Here is a 15,573-nt window from a genome sequence, read left to right on the forward strand (position 1 = left end):
CCCATTGCTAATGTTAGCCAAAAGCTATCCATTTCAGAGAGCATCCACTTCCCAGCCAATCTATCTTTAGTCATACTGAGCAAAGTGAAATGAATGAGCCGGGAGGTTTTCCATGCAGATTTTCCGACCAGCTTGTCCAACTGGAATGTGCAGCTAAGCCGTGGTTGTACTGGTGCAGCCCTGGGTTTCCCTGCATCAGCAGCTTGTAAGGATGAAGGAGGAGGAGGAGGAGGAATGAGGAGGAGGAGGGGGAGAGACGAAGGGATGTAGAGGCAGGATAGCTTCTAACGGAAGGTATCAGAAATGTGCAGCTATATTGATGCCAATGTAAGCACATTTCTATTGAAATCAATAGAGCTGCTCTTGAGCTCATTTTGGCTCTTAACAAGAGAATGGTACCTGCCTCACTAATGGAGCAGCCACAGATAACACACACAGAAGGAGCTGAAGAATATGCCAGTTAGGTGTGAATTCATTTATTTATTTGTATCTCTGCCAGCCTGTAATGATATAATCCTTGTTACCTTTTTACATATGTTGTTTACTGAGCCGCAGAATTCGAAAAAACCTGTCAAGACAAAAGCGGTCACTTCAGCACAAATTGCACGAAGTCTTGCCAAGAAGACAGTTTTGGTTTCGTTTGCCCAGATATTGAGATATGTGTCTTTGAGATTTGTGCCTGCACACAGGGACACTTTGTCTCTGCCCCGGTTGGTTTCATTCAGCACATGGTTCCCGGTTAACAAAGCCAGATTCAATAAGATCCGACACTAACAAACCCTTTATCGAACCTCTTATCTCTTCTCGTTCTATTCCAATGTAGTTACATTATACCTGCGACCGCTAATCAACAATATTTTCCAAATGACTGAAATGACACTTTTGGCTGTTTTTTTTAGTTCCAGTCCACGCTCAGTGGAAGGTGTGTTTTTGTACTTCAGCCAACTGATTAGTGACTCTTCTCTTGAAATGATCCCATCATGTCAAATTCAGGAGAGTCTCTCTGTTAAACTTTCATGCAAATCACATCAGTCTTTTAGATTTCTCAGCGTGACCGTTATGCGTCAGGGTCGCCATTATTTGGAGCAGGTATATCATTAAAGAGTAAGGAGTAAAAGAAAGTGGGTCACGCCTGTTATTTCAATGTGTCGGATACATCCAATCGAAATGTTGAATGTTAAATCTGTTTGAAAGGATTCAGATTGGGGATTTGGAGAGATTATCGGTGAATTTTAATGGATTTAGTTTTTTTGTTTTTTTTAAACTACACGCAAAATGCCATTGATCCCGATTGTATTGCAGAAATCGCAAATACATGCTTGTTTTTTTTATAATTTGTGTGATAGAATTCTCGTATCATTTCGCAAGTTACTGTACATCCTGAGGTGCCATCAACGCCACTGGACCATTATAACCTTAACATTACAGGTTCATTAAAATAAATACAATGATGTGAAAATAAAACAACTTTAAACTTGTCTGACATTCATATCTCACAATAAAAAGTAAATTAAAGGGTCTCTTTGGAACTTCTGTGTTGTGTTGGACGCCAGTTGTTGGTTTATAAGCGGACTCAATTTAATAACAATATTAGCTGCTGTTGCTCTCTGTTAGCAGAGTGGAGACAAGGCACACGCCAACGTTCATAGAGTCACATCCTTTGGACTGTCACAAAAAAAACTGACCTTGAGTCCTTAACAAAGAAATCCACAGTCTGTCAGCATGTTTGCCTTCGTTGAAAAGGAGTATTTTCATCCAAAAGAGACATTCAAAAAAAGTTATTGTGGTTAAAAATGTGAAGTTTAAGACATCAGGACATTAACGAGAGAAATGACTGATCGGGAACACAGTTGGAGAAAGGGAGAAGACAGGGAGAGTCCTGCGAAAAACCCAAAGTGTTGGCAGCCATAGTGAAAGTCGCTGTAGCGTCATCATAACCTCAGTGCTGCCCTTACAAACGCTTCTTGTTCTCCGTTTCACCACCGAGTGCCTGTTACAACTACAACGTTGACGATCAGTCAAACGCTATGGATACAGATACTCGAAATGGCAACCACTCTGGCTTTTATAGTCAACTGCACTGGATACACGGCTGCGCTCACACACTGCATATACAATACATGCGCTCGTGTGTTCGGAAAACACACATTTGGCTCGTTTGTGTGTGTGTGTGTGTGTGTGTGTGTGTGTGTGTGTAAACAGCTGTTGGAAATGCCACGGAGAGCTGGCTTGCCGTGGGCCCTCTGCCATCGAAATGTCATGCTACATGTGGGGGGAAAAAAGCTGCGATACCTCATCTACACACACACACACACACACACACACACACACACACCTGCCCACCCTTCACATACTACATGCGCACACACCCGTGCTTGGCTATATGATAATGCCCCACCGGGCCACAGACACATTCATCACGCCTGTTGTCATTAGAAACAAGCCTCATTATACTCAGTGCCTGTGATTTATGATTAATATTTGCGGGGGGGTGTGGCGGATCGTCAAGCCCCTCCAATCCATTGATTTTGCCGAACGAGAAAAATAGAGAAGGGGGAGGAAGTGGGGGGGGGGGGGGGGGGGGGGATTTTTGAGGGTGTAGATATGCGTGCATGGGTTGTGGTGGGGGTGGGGGATGATGTCGATGCTGCAGGGGTATTCTGGTCATGGCGTGGGAAATGAGATGAAGGAGAAGGAAAGTAGAAAGAGGGGTGTAGGGTGCCATATTCGAGGTCCCTGTGTTCCCCGGTGCTGTAAATTGTCTCTGGAACTTTTTCTCTGTGGCTTCATTAGTAAGTGTCTTTTCAATATTTATGGCCGTGTTAATAAAACATCAATACGAGAGGCCTTTGTGGAGAGCTGCAGGCTGTTGGGCGCTGCAGTCTCATGGCTTCTCACTGGTATTGGGACGGTATGAGAGAGGTCCAGGTGAGAGCGATGAGCGTCAGAGAGTGGGCCGACTGGGGTAGATCACAAAAAGGCAGACAGCGGATAGTTTATGGATCAGGCAAAGACAATATTTTCTGCTTAGGTGATGGGGATTGCTATGTTGATTGTGGGTGGGTGTGTTTTGTGATGATGGTGGTGTGTGTGTGTGTGTGTGTCTGCGTGTGTACTGTTGGATGCTGACTAAGTGAGCTGGCTCAGCCTCTCATGTTTTATTTAATCCAGTGGAAAATGACAGGACGAGCTGGGGTGATCACTCAGGACAGTCTTTCTCCTTCATTCTGTGACTTAAGGCAGAGGTGGAACCGCGGTTAACGGTTGAACTCATGATCAATTCATCCAACGACTGTTTTTCTGATGATTCAGTTAATTGCAGTTCAATAAAAAGGCAAAAAAAAAATAGTTTCTAGAGTCCAAGATGACATCTTCGGTTGCTTTCTTCTCCAAGCAACAGGCCAAAATCCCGACGACATTCAGTTAACAATAATATAAACCAGAGAAAATTTGAATATTTTGGGGTCTAATTGCCACCATTGAAGTGCCCTTGAGCAAGGCCAAGTAACCCCAGACAGCTCAAAAGTGCTTGTCAGTGGTCAAAAGACCAGGCAGGTGTGAATGTTTCCTGAAACTAGTGAAGCACAGAGCAGTGAATGTTTTAGCTTTTTTTTTTTTCTCCTTAGTTAATTGACTCAAACGATTAATCAATGTACATTGTTGTCAATGAATCTTTTGGTCAGTTGATTTATTGATTGATTGACAAATTATTTCAGCACATAGTCACAAGCACATTGTGAAGTACCTTTGTTTTCACAGAATGGGTTCAAATGCCTACGCCTATTTTCTGCTACCTTGTACTTCCTCTCCGCTACATTTTGGAGGCAAATATTGTACTTTTTACTCCAACTCGTTTATTCACGAACTTAAGTTACTTGTTATTTTGCTATTTCAGATTATTACTACAAAATGTAAATCAACTAGTATGGACAGTTGCGATGATTGATCCTGCAGCAGAGCCAAAGTAACACATTTTAAAATTAATCTGTTTTATTGATAATCAGGCAAAATCAAAATTGTGATTCTCCCAAAATGCTGAATTTGTGATCAATCACTCTATCGCTATTTTTAATTGACAAATGTGCCAACTTCACCGAATAAAAGAAAGAAAAAAAAACAGATCCATGATCCGATATCCTCCAGGTTACATGTAATTTTAGCAATTTCATTCTTAACATTTCTGTCTTCTATTTTTCACATCAATGTGTCCATCTGTTTCACTTTCTTGAAGATTTAGGATTCAGGTCTTTATTGCTGTTGTGCAAAACAACAAAACAGTGAAGCATCTCCCTGAGAATATGGATAAAAGTAGTAAAAATAGTAGAAAAATACCTCCAACCAGGCCAACAGTTCACTTTGTACACATTGAACTCACTCTTAGATAGAAACTCTTGATTTATTCATTTTTTTCATCAATTCCCACACGTTTAAATTAACCGAAACGTAGAAAAACTCCTCAAACTCCCCCATCACGCAATGTTAAAGAAAGTGAGAAAAAATTCCTGGATCTGTCCATTCATCAGGATCCGCACCAAAAGTCAATGTGGTTTATTCTGGGAAAAAGAAATCCTGCTGACAAACCAACCAACCACCAAACAAACAAACAAACAAGCAAACATGAGTGAAAACATTACCTCGGAGGTAAAAATAGAATAGGATGAATAAAATAGTTACTGAAGAATGAAATAGACTAAAGATAAAATTGTTACTAAGAATAGACCAGGCATTAAAGGGTTGTCAACACTTCTATCGTCACAAAATCGAGCAAAAAACAAAAAAAAAACAGATCAGCCTGTATTTACACAAACAGTAATCAGCTTGTTGTTCAGGCGCAGATCTGATTAAAGTTCTCCCTCTTTACTTTTCAAAATGTGAAATCCCCTCCAACTTTTGCCCGAGTCAGTGTCTGTTCAGTGAACGAGCGGGGATGGTGGAATATCTGTTGATGAAGATGGAGGGACTCGGCAGAACTCGCCTGAACTCCCTCCGTCCTGCGTGGTTGCCTCCCTCCTTGCAAGTGTTTTATTCGTTCCCCTGCACCTCTCTCCTCACATCCTCCCCCCCATAACCAGTCTTTTCCCCATCTTCCCATTTTACCTTACTACTCTCTTTGTTCTTCCGTTCTCTTCCTCTGCCCTCCCCTCTTTGCTTTCGGAGTATTCCCACCGCCGCTCCCCTCTCTCTCTCTCTCTCTCTCTCTCTCTCTCTCTCTCTCTCTCTCTCCACTTCTCTCCACTCCCCCTCCGCTCATCCAGTGTGAATTGCTCCCTTAATCCTGTCAGGGTTAGGCTCCAACTCGCCCTCCCTTCAACTCCACATGTCCATCCTACCACCCTCCTCTCCTCCTCCTCCTCCTCTTCCTCCCCGCTTCACTCGGACTTGGGGATGGAGCTGCCTCGTCTCTCCGGGGACAGAGGGAGGGAGGGGGGAGAGTTGGTTGGAGCTGGGGCCGGGGATGGGCCCCTGCCTGCCTGCCTGCCTGCCTGGGTACACAGCTGTGTAGAACAGAGCTGTCTCACCCTCTCTGTCTTCCTTTCTCTGCACATCTGGTGCGTGGGGTGGGGGTGGGGGGGACTGGGCCATGTTGTGCTGTGTTGTTTTGTCCTTGGCTCAGCGTGGTTGGAGGATTTTTGGCCTGGCTACGCTGGAGTAGGTTTGGATTTGAGATTGCGGAATCGGCCCACTGCTGTACCCACACGGATGAGCCGGGCTCCTTCGGTGTAGTAAGCGATGGTTATTAAGCCGATGGAGTAATTATTAGCTGCAGTATTAGCGTGGGCCCGGTGCTTTTTTTTTCTCTCTCTCTCTCTCTCTCTCTCTCTCTCTCTTTTGGGCCGTTTTCCCTCCGTAACGTTCTTCAATGGCTAGGCTCGGCGGTAGCAGGTGGAGTGTCGCACTCCTTGCATTATGTAACTCTACCCCAATTTAGATCTGACTTCAAATAAATGAAAATCAAGCTGCTGGTTGGCTCCTCTCCCCGCGGATATAAATAGCATTTTCAAATCTTATCTAGAAACAGTGTTGTAGAGGGGGAGAGGCTTTGAAATGCAGCCCGACGATTAGGATCCCATTGTTCCGCTCCACACCCCCTCCATTCTCCCGGCTGCTTACAGTAAGCCCGAGGATCTGTGTGTGTGTGTGTGTGTGTGTGTGTGCGCACGCGTGCCCGAGCATGTTGCCCTGCACGTGTGTACGCGTTCATCTGCATCGCAGTGTTGATTGAAGGTAGCGGTTAATGGTGAGATTGCATGTGCATGCGCGTGGTGTCGTGGGTTTGAGAGTTTGTGAGTAATTGGTGTGTGTGTGTGAGTGTGTGTGTGTGTGTGTGTTGCTGCTGGGTGTGTCTTTGATGATGGATGCTGGTGCTTCTGCTGCTTACCCCACTGCTCCTCTCAGAATTAACAAGGTTGCTAAGATACAGTGGGCTTATATTAGATTAGGTTATCTGCTGTTATTGCTGTTACTATATTTTACCCAGCACCGTGAAGCCTTTATTAATTTGGAAATTTACCCTGCCATGGAATGAAGATGCTGGTATTTGTGCACCACTGCTCCTCTCCTCTCCTCTCCTCTCCTTTTCTAGCTGGGAGGGGGGTTGTAGTACTGAAAGCCCCCTAGTCAGATGTCTACCCCACCCCATTACAATCTGGAGGCGGGTCCATACCTCTATTCATCATTAAACCCATTTAATCCGAGGCCCGAGGCCCAGTGTTTCCATTTGACACAGAACAAGCCAGTAAAATAGGAGACAGGAGGCAGTGATATCACTTCGGCTGAGGCTTATTGGTGTGCAGAGGTGTCGTCCCTCCCACCAGCAGATGTCAGCCCAATCCAGTGTTTGACCTCCATAGTAGTTTTTTCTCAAGGGCTGGAGGGCCATTGGCACTTCTGCTGGCGGATAAAGAACAGGAAACAATAGAGATGGCAAGTGGGCTGCTCAGGCGAAAGAAGGCGACGCTCTGCTCTCCGTCCGCTGGTTCCAGCACATGTATAGATAAATCTTTTTTTTTTTTAGACAGACTAAACTAAGGAAGGATGATCTACATTTAAACTTGCCAGTTTTGTTGCAATGCACCGTCATTTCTTGAGTGAAACATAACATCCAAAACACCTAACTTCCATATTTTCATCCGAGGAGCAGCAGGGTAGCGCTATAATGATGGATAAGCACGGTCATAATTGGACTGGAAGTAGACTTTGGCACACGCAACTCCATCTCCATCTAGCTCTGTCTTGCGCTGTGATTTGTAGTGCGAGTTGTGTAAAACTGCTGATCCGTGGCAAGGTGTCCAAGGCTGTGCACGCGCGCTCGCCCGTGTGTGTGTTTGTGTGTGTGTGTGTGTGTGTGTGTGCAAAGGTGTGTTTGTGTACCTGAAAAAAATGCATGTGTTTGTTGCGTGACGTTTGTCTATTTGTGTGTGTGTGTGTGTGTGTGTGTGTGAATGCATACACAGACACAGTGCATGTGAGCTGTGTGTGTGTGTGTGTGTGTGTGTGTGTGTGTGTGTGTGTGTGTGTGTGCAAAGGTGTGTTTGTGTACCTGAAAAAAATGCATGTGTTTGTTGCGTGACGTTTGTCTATTTGAGTGTGTGTGTGTGTGTGTGAATGCATACACAGACACAGTGCATGTGAACTGTGTGTGTGTGTGTGTGTGTGTGTGTGTGTGAGAGAGAGAGAGGACCTGCTATAAGGGAAAACCCCATTAGTGTGGGATCCCAGGGAGATAATGAGTGCTGACTGCTTTATGTCCTGGAAATGATTGAGTGGAACATAGTAGCAGTTTATGAATCCCCTCCACTAGTGGCTAACAGACTGACAGCACGTAGCCTGTTAGGTTGCTAAGCTACTGTATTACAGATGGATAACCCTGCCGACAAAGCTAGCCCATCTATATCCCAAAATATTGCATGAGTAAATTGTCTTACTGGTTTACTATGATGAGCTAGCTTACTAACTGTATGTAAATAGAGTCAAACCACCTGTTGCTACACACTATCACTGTTTGTTGTCTGGTCAGGGTTTATTTCATTTGTTATGATAAAACTAATGAAAAAAAAAACTCTTGTGCCAGCACTAAGTTGTTTTTGAGAATTTAAAATACAGCAGGAACAAGATGCTATCTGTTTAACACAACATGGCTAGCTAACCTGGCTAACTTTAGGCTAGCACGAAGCTTGCCAACGAAGCTATCTGTATCACAAAACATCACATAATTATACAGTTAGTCAGTCTTTGCCATCTCTGGACAGTTAGCTAGCTTGCTAACTATAGATATACTCACTATGCCACCTTTTGCTATCTCTTATTCTCTCAGTTCTTTTTTCCTGTTTGTTTCTTTTACTTGCCAGGATTATAACGACTGAAGTAACTCCCAGCTACAGTGCTGGGACAATATCGTCTCAGCGCTGGCTATCTGCACTTTAATTAATTATAGGCCTAACATCCCACCTATTCGTATAACTTGTGTTTGAGGGCATTTGATACAGCGTTACATCAAATATATATGTGTGATTTGTAACAGTAAAGCCCTTCTCTACTTTTAGTCCAGATGTGACCATTGGTTGTACACTTTTATTACCACCAGAAGAGCCAGAGCAGGAAAACAGATCTTGGAAACACTCGTGCTTCCTCTTTTTTCCCCTTAAAAGCAATAATTCTTTCTGTTTTTTCCATTCATTTTTTCGCTCCATATTGACATTTTCTCCTCCCTGATCACTTCTCCTCTCGTTGGCCTCTTGATGTCGTCCCCCGCGTCCTGATCTCTCGCGCTCTGCCGTGGCTTAGTAATTAACCCTTTAAGAGTGTGCGCGAGTGTTTGGGTGTGCACGTCTAGGTCCCATGTGTGAGCAGTGTTGCTGCCCTGCAAAATGCTTCTGATGCTCAGGCTTTCCCGCTCTCCTCCCACTGCTGTAGCCTGGGGGACATGCAGGCTAACAGCGCTCACACACACACTCACGGGTGGAGGCAAATGTGATGCGATTGGAGTCAATAGAGGCACAGGAACCAGGAAATATTGAAAACTGATTACAATCATGCCTATATGAATAAATGCAGTGTTGTGTAAGGTGTTTGTATTCAAAGACACTAAAAGTCGTGGTACAGAATTGGGCTCAGTTTTTGCCGCCGTGGAGGTTTTGTTTTTTCGCCCGTGTCGCTGGTTGGTTGGTTTGTCAGCTGGATGACACAAAAACTGTCATGACTGTAAATCTGTTTGTTGTGTTCTTGTCTGGTCATTGTTCTTGTCAGCGTCCGTATGTTCTTGTCAGCGTCTGTCTCGTCCATGCTCCCGTCCATGTTCCTGCTCCTGCTCCTGTCTGTCCCTTGTTCCCCCGTCTCTGGTATGTGTTTTCGGATTTTGGATTTTGCCATTTGCATTCTTGATTTGAACTTTGATTTTTTCTTTGTACTTTGTCCTGCCTTTTAGTTGCTACTTTGTATTACTGTTTTTAGTTGCTACTTTGCCTCTTGCCCCCGTTTTGTCTGTTTGGTATTCAGCTTTTGTTAAATAAAGCTCGCCTTTTGTTTCCCCACGCCTTGCCTCTCGTGTGTTACTGCATTTGGGTCCACCTTCCCCTTTCCATAGTCTTCCCTAAAACCCCGACCTGACAAAAACAACTGAACGTATTTCCTCGAAGCTCAGAACGATTATGATCTCTGCCCAGAATAGACCCCATTGACTTGTCATTCGGATCTGGACAGAGAGAAGGATCCAGGACGTTTTTTATCACTTTCTCTAACATCACAAGAGCGAGGGCATTTTTGTTATCTCTCAGGGAATAATGCGCAAGAAAAAAAATCTGCCGTATTTAGGTGGCTGGTATTTGTGAGTGAGTACAGTTTGATGTGGATCCAAATAAAAATCCTAATCTAGTATTTAAATAGGTGATTATTTGATTTTGGATCAGCCTTGATTGAAGTGGCCTCGGCGGAGGTGTGCGCTCTACCGAGTGCCATTCTAGTTTAACTCAATTTGCACAATATGCGATTATTTTGACAGCTATTACAGTTACGAATAAGTTTCATGATTGCTGGGAATTATAATTTTTTGCATCACAATTTTTCATTTTGTAGGTAAGGTCATTCACTAAAACACAGCTTCTCTGGTCTGGATATTGCACTTGCCCATAATGCAGTTTGGGATATTGCGATGAATTGTGTTGCCACACTGTTTCTTCTTTTGTAATTATCATATTCACCGCTTAAAGATTACAAAAAACCAACACAAATCATGAATTCATACTGGTTCATGACCTTGGAAAGTTTGGCCAAGAGAAATGAACTCAAGTTCCGCTCATTGGCTTTCTCAGGAGCTTTCCAACCACCTCTTATTGTGCCGCACACACAAATACAAGCATATGGATGGTTTCAAATGTAGACAAAAACGGAAACAAATTACCGCATATGGACGCAAAAGTGTGCAGTGCAGAGTGCCCTCTGTGGTTGCACTTCGTATCAGAAACATCAGATACAAATTAAAATTGCATCGACGAGATCTGAGCTGTTTGACCGCTGAACAGCCGGGTGACATGTCGATGGAGTTGGAACCAGCTTCACTTCCATCTGTCTGGCTCTAGCTGTCTGTCTCCTCACAGTTTTCCAGCCATATAGAAGCATTGACCTTTAGCTCGCTGTGTACTGTACGTGCCACAGGGAGCAGCGCCCTCTGGGGTGGGACGGGGTCACTGCATTGCGTCTGGGTACTGGAGTGGCTGCTCAGGGATCAGGAGGCAAAGCTAGGCGGACATCTCTTGTGAAGATTTAATCCCTGGTTTCTCACACACTGCGGGTTTTTGGGTCGGACGGTCGCGATGGTGCGGTGAACACAGACGTTTTGGGGGGACAGCGGATGAAAGCCGCAGGTTTACCTGGAGGAAGGTGCATGGGCGGAGCCATGGAAGTGGGAGGAAGCGGTGTCATGAAGTTCTTGCGCACCTTTCCCACCCTCCCCTCTCTCTCCTCTCACTCCATCCTCCCTCCCTCTTCCCCCTACTCTCCCCCTGTCTTCAGCTCTTGCACAGGATCACATTAATATTCCTTTGAAGCCTGTTTCAACTGCAGCCAGATCTCCCTCTCCCTCCCCTCCACCCTCACTCCTTCGCACCATCTTTTTTTTTTGTTTCCCCTCTTTCCGCCCTCTTGCTTCTCTGATTCTCTCCCGTGCTTGTTTCATCGAAGGGATCGCTTTCCCACCAATTTCACTAACCGGTGCATCAGGGAGGGGCAGCTTTATTACCTTCAGTCAGGAGTTCCCCTTGTTGCACACATGCACACACGTGTGCACACACGCACACATAGGGGTGGTGGTACCGATGCCTTTGACAGAGCATGTTGATTGGTTCAGAATGGTTGCTGCCTCTTGTAGGAGAGTGGAACGGCTATTTTTAGATCAAGGGGTAGCTGGGAGAGAAAGACTGAGGAGGGCTGCTTGTGTGTGTGTGTGTGTGTGTGTGCGTGCGTGCGTGCGCACGTGTGTGTGTGTGTATGTGTAAGGAATACTGCAGTCTTGAAGGAAGTTCCCTCTTCACACACAAACACACACGCACACATGCACTTATGCAGCAGTGCCCCTCTAAAGCCAGGGTGGTGTGTATTCCATGTGCTTGCTCCCCTTTTCTCTCCTCCCTCAACCCTTCTTTCTCGCTACAACCCCCCCCCCCCCCCCCCCCCCCCCCCCCCATCTTCCCTCCCGCAGTCTTTCCGTCTCACTTGTTTCTCCCTCTCTTTCTCTCTTTCTGAGCTTGCTCGGTGTGCAAATGTCAGCACTCTCCCATTTATTTGCCGGAGCCCAGAGCAGCGTTCTGCACCCCTCTGTTTACCTCTGCCTCCACAGCGCTGGCCCATCGGCACTGCTTTCCCCCACTCGCTCTCTCTCTCCCCTAACATCCTTTTCATCCACTCCACTCCGCTCCACCTCAGTTCTCCCCCCCCCCCCCCCCCCCACACACACACACACACACACACCTCCTTTTCCATCCTTTTCCAGCTCTGTAGCATCCCCTTCCTTCACATCCTTGCCATCCCACCTCCATTTTTTACACCATTCTTGCTTCACCCATCCACTCACCCCATCCACTCCGCCCCTCCCCTCGTTCATGGATCATGGCACTTCATTGGAGTAACATCATGACATTTCCAGTCTTGTCTACAACTAGCACATCAAGTTTTTTTGGATTAAATCCACTGCACCACCGCCGCCCGCCGCCACGGCCACAGCCACCATCACCATCACAGCCCCCTCCTCCCTCCCTCCCTCCCTCCGGTGCATCGGTTTGCATCTATTTTAAGATGCGAGCATGTCCGTTCACGTTTGGCCCCGTCAGATCACGAAACACCTTGTCCCTCTCCTCATGCTTCCCCGTCTGTCTCTTTCAGTCTCCTCTCGCTTTGTTATATATATATATATATATATTTTTTTTTTTATTTTTTTACATTCTCCTCTCCCCATGTCTTCGTCTCCCTCCCTGTCTCGCTCCATCCGTCACTCTATCCGTCTGTGATCGCCGTGATGACTCATGTGGCTCGCACCTGCTCTGCAGTCGAGGGGCCGCCGCGGTTTCATAAGTAGAGGTTGGAGACGGTGAAGGTGTGGCTTCTCCTCAGCTCGAAAAGTGTGCTCGGCGGAGGTGTAAGCATTGCCTTTTATTCGCGTTGCGGAGCGAGTGGAGCTCCAACACATTAAAGCATCTCATTCTGTCTAATTTAGACCCAACGGAAGAGTCCTTTATATCCAAGATCCAGTTTTGTTTTCTTCTCGTTAGGTGCACAGGTGTGAAAGATGGATCAAAATGTTAAAAATGAATACAGACACGCTTCCAAAACAGTGCAGAAGTCTTCAGAGATGTGCTTGGAAAGCAGTGTCTTGGATGTTGTTCAACTTCTTACATCGTCGGTTCAGAGAAGGATCGTTTTGGTATACTTGGGCGTTTTCTACATCTGGTTTTCACTCCCGTCTCCCACCTTGAATAATCACATGTTGCCATCCTTGACGCAGTTTAGAAAATAGTCGTTCCCGCGTCCTGCAGAGTGAGCTAGTGAGCTGACGAAGCAACTCACATTTAAGAAAGAATTGTTGGCTGTCTGGACAGTGCCCTTCATTCGTTGTAATTTTTGTCCGCTAATTGAATTTTCTTCTGTCTCTGTCTATCCAGTGAGTGACAGCTGTTTTCGGAACCTTGCAGAGGACCGCAGTGGCGTCAACCTCAAAGATCTCGTCCATGATCCCTCCCTGTGAGTATTTGCCTTTTTAAAAAATTTTTTATCACACATTCAACCTGAGGAAGTGAAAAAAAAAGAAACACATCAAGCAACACCTTCTTGCACATAGACGTTTATTCCAGAGCTAAGTCTTGAACTAACCTTAAATCTACGTTGAAAAAGATGCACAGGTCTCTGTGTGTGTGTGTGTGTGCTTGTCTTCTTTTTGTGCAAGAGTGTAACTAAGAAACTAAAAATATCTCTTCATGTCGGGGCTCGGTGTCGCCCTGTGGAGGATAAAAATCCCAGCACGCATGGCAACAACAAAAGGAGTTGCAGCACTCTCCTGTTAAAGGATGGCTCTCTGTATCTGCAAGAAGTCGTTATTTGCTCATAGAAACCAAAGGAGGTGAAATCAACAGTTGTTTCCCTCAAAAAGGAGCGTGAAAAGCACAGGGGGGGGAAAAAAACAAAACAATCATTTCCATCGCAATCGAGCTTTATGAATGTTTGTGTCGAGAACTGAAATCTTGAAAAGAAAAACTCAAGGTAAACCACTGATTTCTAATAAAAGCATCTCACAGGTTATTAAGATACTCAACATGGCCCTTATTACTATTACATGATACATTTATATGATTCCTGGATGTCTAATGCCTAAACAACGGGCATTACGTTGGGTTCTGATGTTGGGCGATTAGGCTTGGCATCCCTAAGGTGGGAGTCAATATGGTTGAGGTCAGGGACCAGTCAGATTACGCCACATCAAAGTGGGAAAACCACCTCCTGCGCTGTGCACGGGGGAATCGTCATATTAGAAAGGGAACCCACTTCCCAAAAATGGCAGATCTGGAACATGGGGCACCCATAAACCAATGCCCATGATCAACACATAAGTCTACTGTATGTCTATCACTGGCCCTTTTCTGGCCCAGGTCTCAGGCCTGTGTCATAGGCACACCAGATATGGACCATAATTGCTTGCTGCATTCGGGTTGAGTCCATCGCTGAGCCAGACCTATTTTGCTATGTGGGGAAAGGATCTTCCCTGAACCTTTGCCACAAAGTTGGAATGTAATTCATATTATCTTGGAACATCAAGTGGAATTAAGGGGCCTCGCCAAACCAGCCCCAGAGGTACAAAACAAAACCTGTGTCCATATACTTTTGGCGATATAATGTGTACTAAATATTTCACCGATTTCAGTCTATGGCATGAAAAAAAGATGTTATTTTTTTATGTTGGATTTGATGTCAGTGATCAATAGCGGTCTTTTGTGTCATTACACACTGCATGCCTTTCGACGCCTCCTCGGCCCGTGAGTGGAAACGTTACGATATGTGACCCCAACATGTAGCCTCAGATATGCTTCTCTAGACATTGCAGTCATTTTCCACACAGACATTGATTTTCCGGCGCTATCCTGCCGCTCCGTCAAAATATCACACCAGTCAATATCACTGAAGTGTCACCCCCCCCAACCCCCCGCTGTGGGACCCTGGACAGGTCCCTGCTTCTCATGTCCTTTACGGTGTGTTTATTTTGAGGCCGATGTGTAATGTATGTGTCACATCAGTGTGACACAGACTAGGGAGAGTGAGGAGGCCTGTGCTGTGTCATGTGCGTCACGCCATAGAGTGATCAGGGATCCATTGTATGCTTATTTGTACAGTGTGCAAACCAGGGAAAATATGGAATTGTTTTGTATTGTTGTGTTTAATACATGTATGTGTGTGTTCTGTCATGTTTACAGCTACTGATTGGCAGAGTTGTGGGTCTCATTCAGTTTCTTTGTTAAGCAAACATGCTTTAATTGCCCTTGTTTTAACTCTTAATCAACCTTAATCCACTCAGCTGATTTTATTAGATTGTCTGACTGACTATGGAGAGTGCGTGACCATCCTGTTGCTGCAATACAAATAGCACTCTGCACCACCTTATAATCAAATCCGAATAATGTTTCAATGAAATACTTTTACAATTTTAATATCTTATAAGGTTGAACGTTTAACTGTTGAAAACCAAACTGAAAAATTCTCATTTTCATTTAAGCGTCACTTAAAGGGAAACTAGTCTCCTCCTGAGCTTGAGCAGTTGAAGACACGAGCGTCAGAACAGACCAGCACCGACTTTCAGTGGGTTTGTAAGCTAGTGAATAACATTATTTTATTTACATATACTGTCTGTATACTTACAGTATGTGCAACATTACATTCACTGGTAGAAAAGCATAATTCTACCTAATCTGCTTTTGAGGAAAATAGTAATAATGAGGACATTTTTTTAAAACAAGGTTTAAGCAGAAAAAAACCCCACTCAGCTAGGGTTAGAAAAAGATCATGCTTTTGGATAAAATACCTGCTTTGGTCAGGACAAAC

At 44.9% G+C, this 15,573-nt stretch overlaps 1 protein-coding gene across 7 annotated transcripts in view; it reads left to right on the forward strand.

Annotated features, from left to right (window-relative positions):
• gphnb (gephyrin b) overlaps positions 1–15,573 on the forward strand; it is a 111,529-nt gene that overhangs the window by 20,345 nt on the left and 75,611 nt on the right. For all 7 annotated transcript variants that reach the window (XM_030404879.1, XM_030404880.1, XM_030404881.1 and 4 more), the window contains exon 2: positions 13,149–13,227. In XM_030404879.1, coding sequence (XP_030260739.1) covers positions 13,149–13,227 — 79 coding nt within the window. The remainder of the gene's footprint in view (positions 1–13,148; positions 13,228–15,573) is intronic.

Source organism: Sparus aurata, chromosome 22, assembly GCF_900880675.1.
Source record: "Sparus aurata chromosome 22, fSpaAur1.1, whole genome shotgun sequence".
Classification (NCBI taxonomy): Eukaryota; Metazoa; Chordata; class Actinopteri; order Spariformes; family Sparidae; genus Sparus; species Sparus aurata.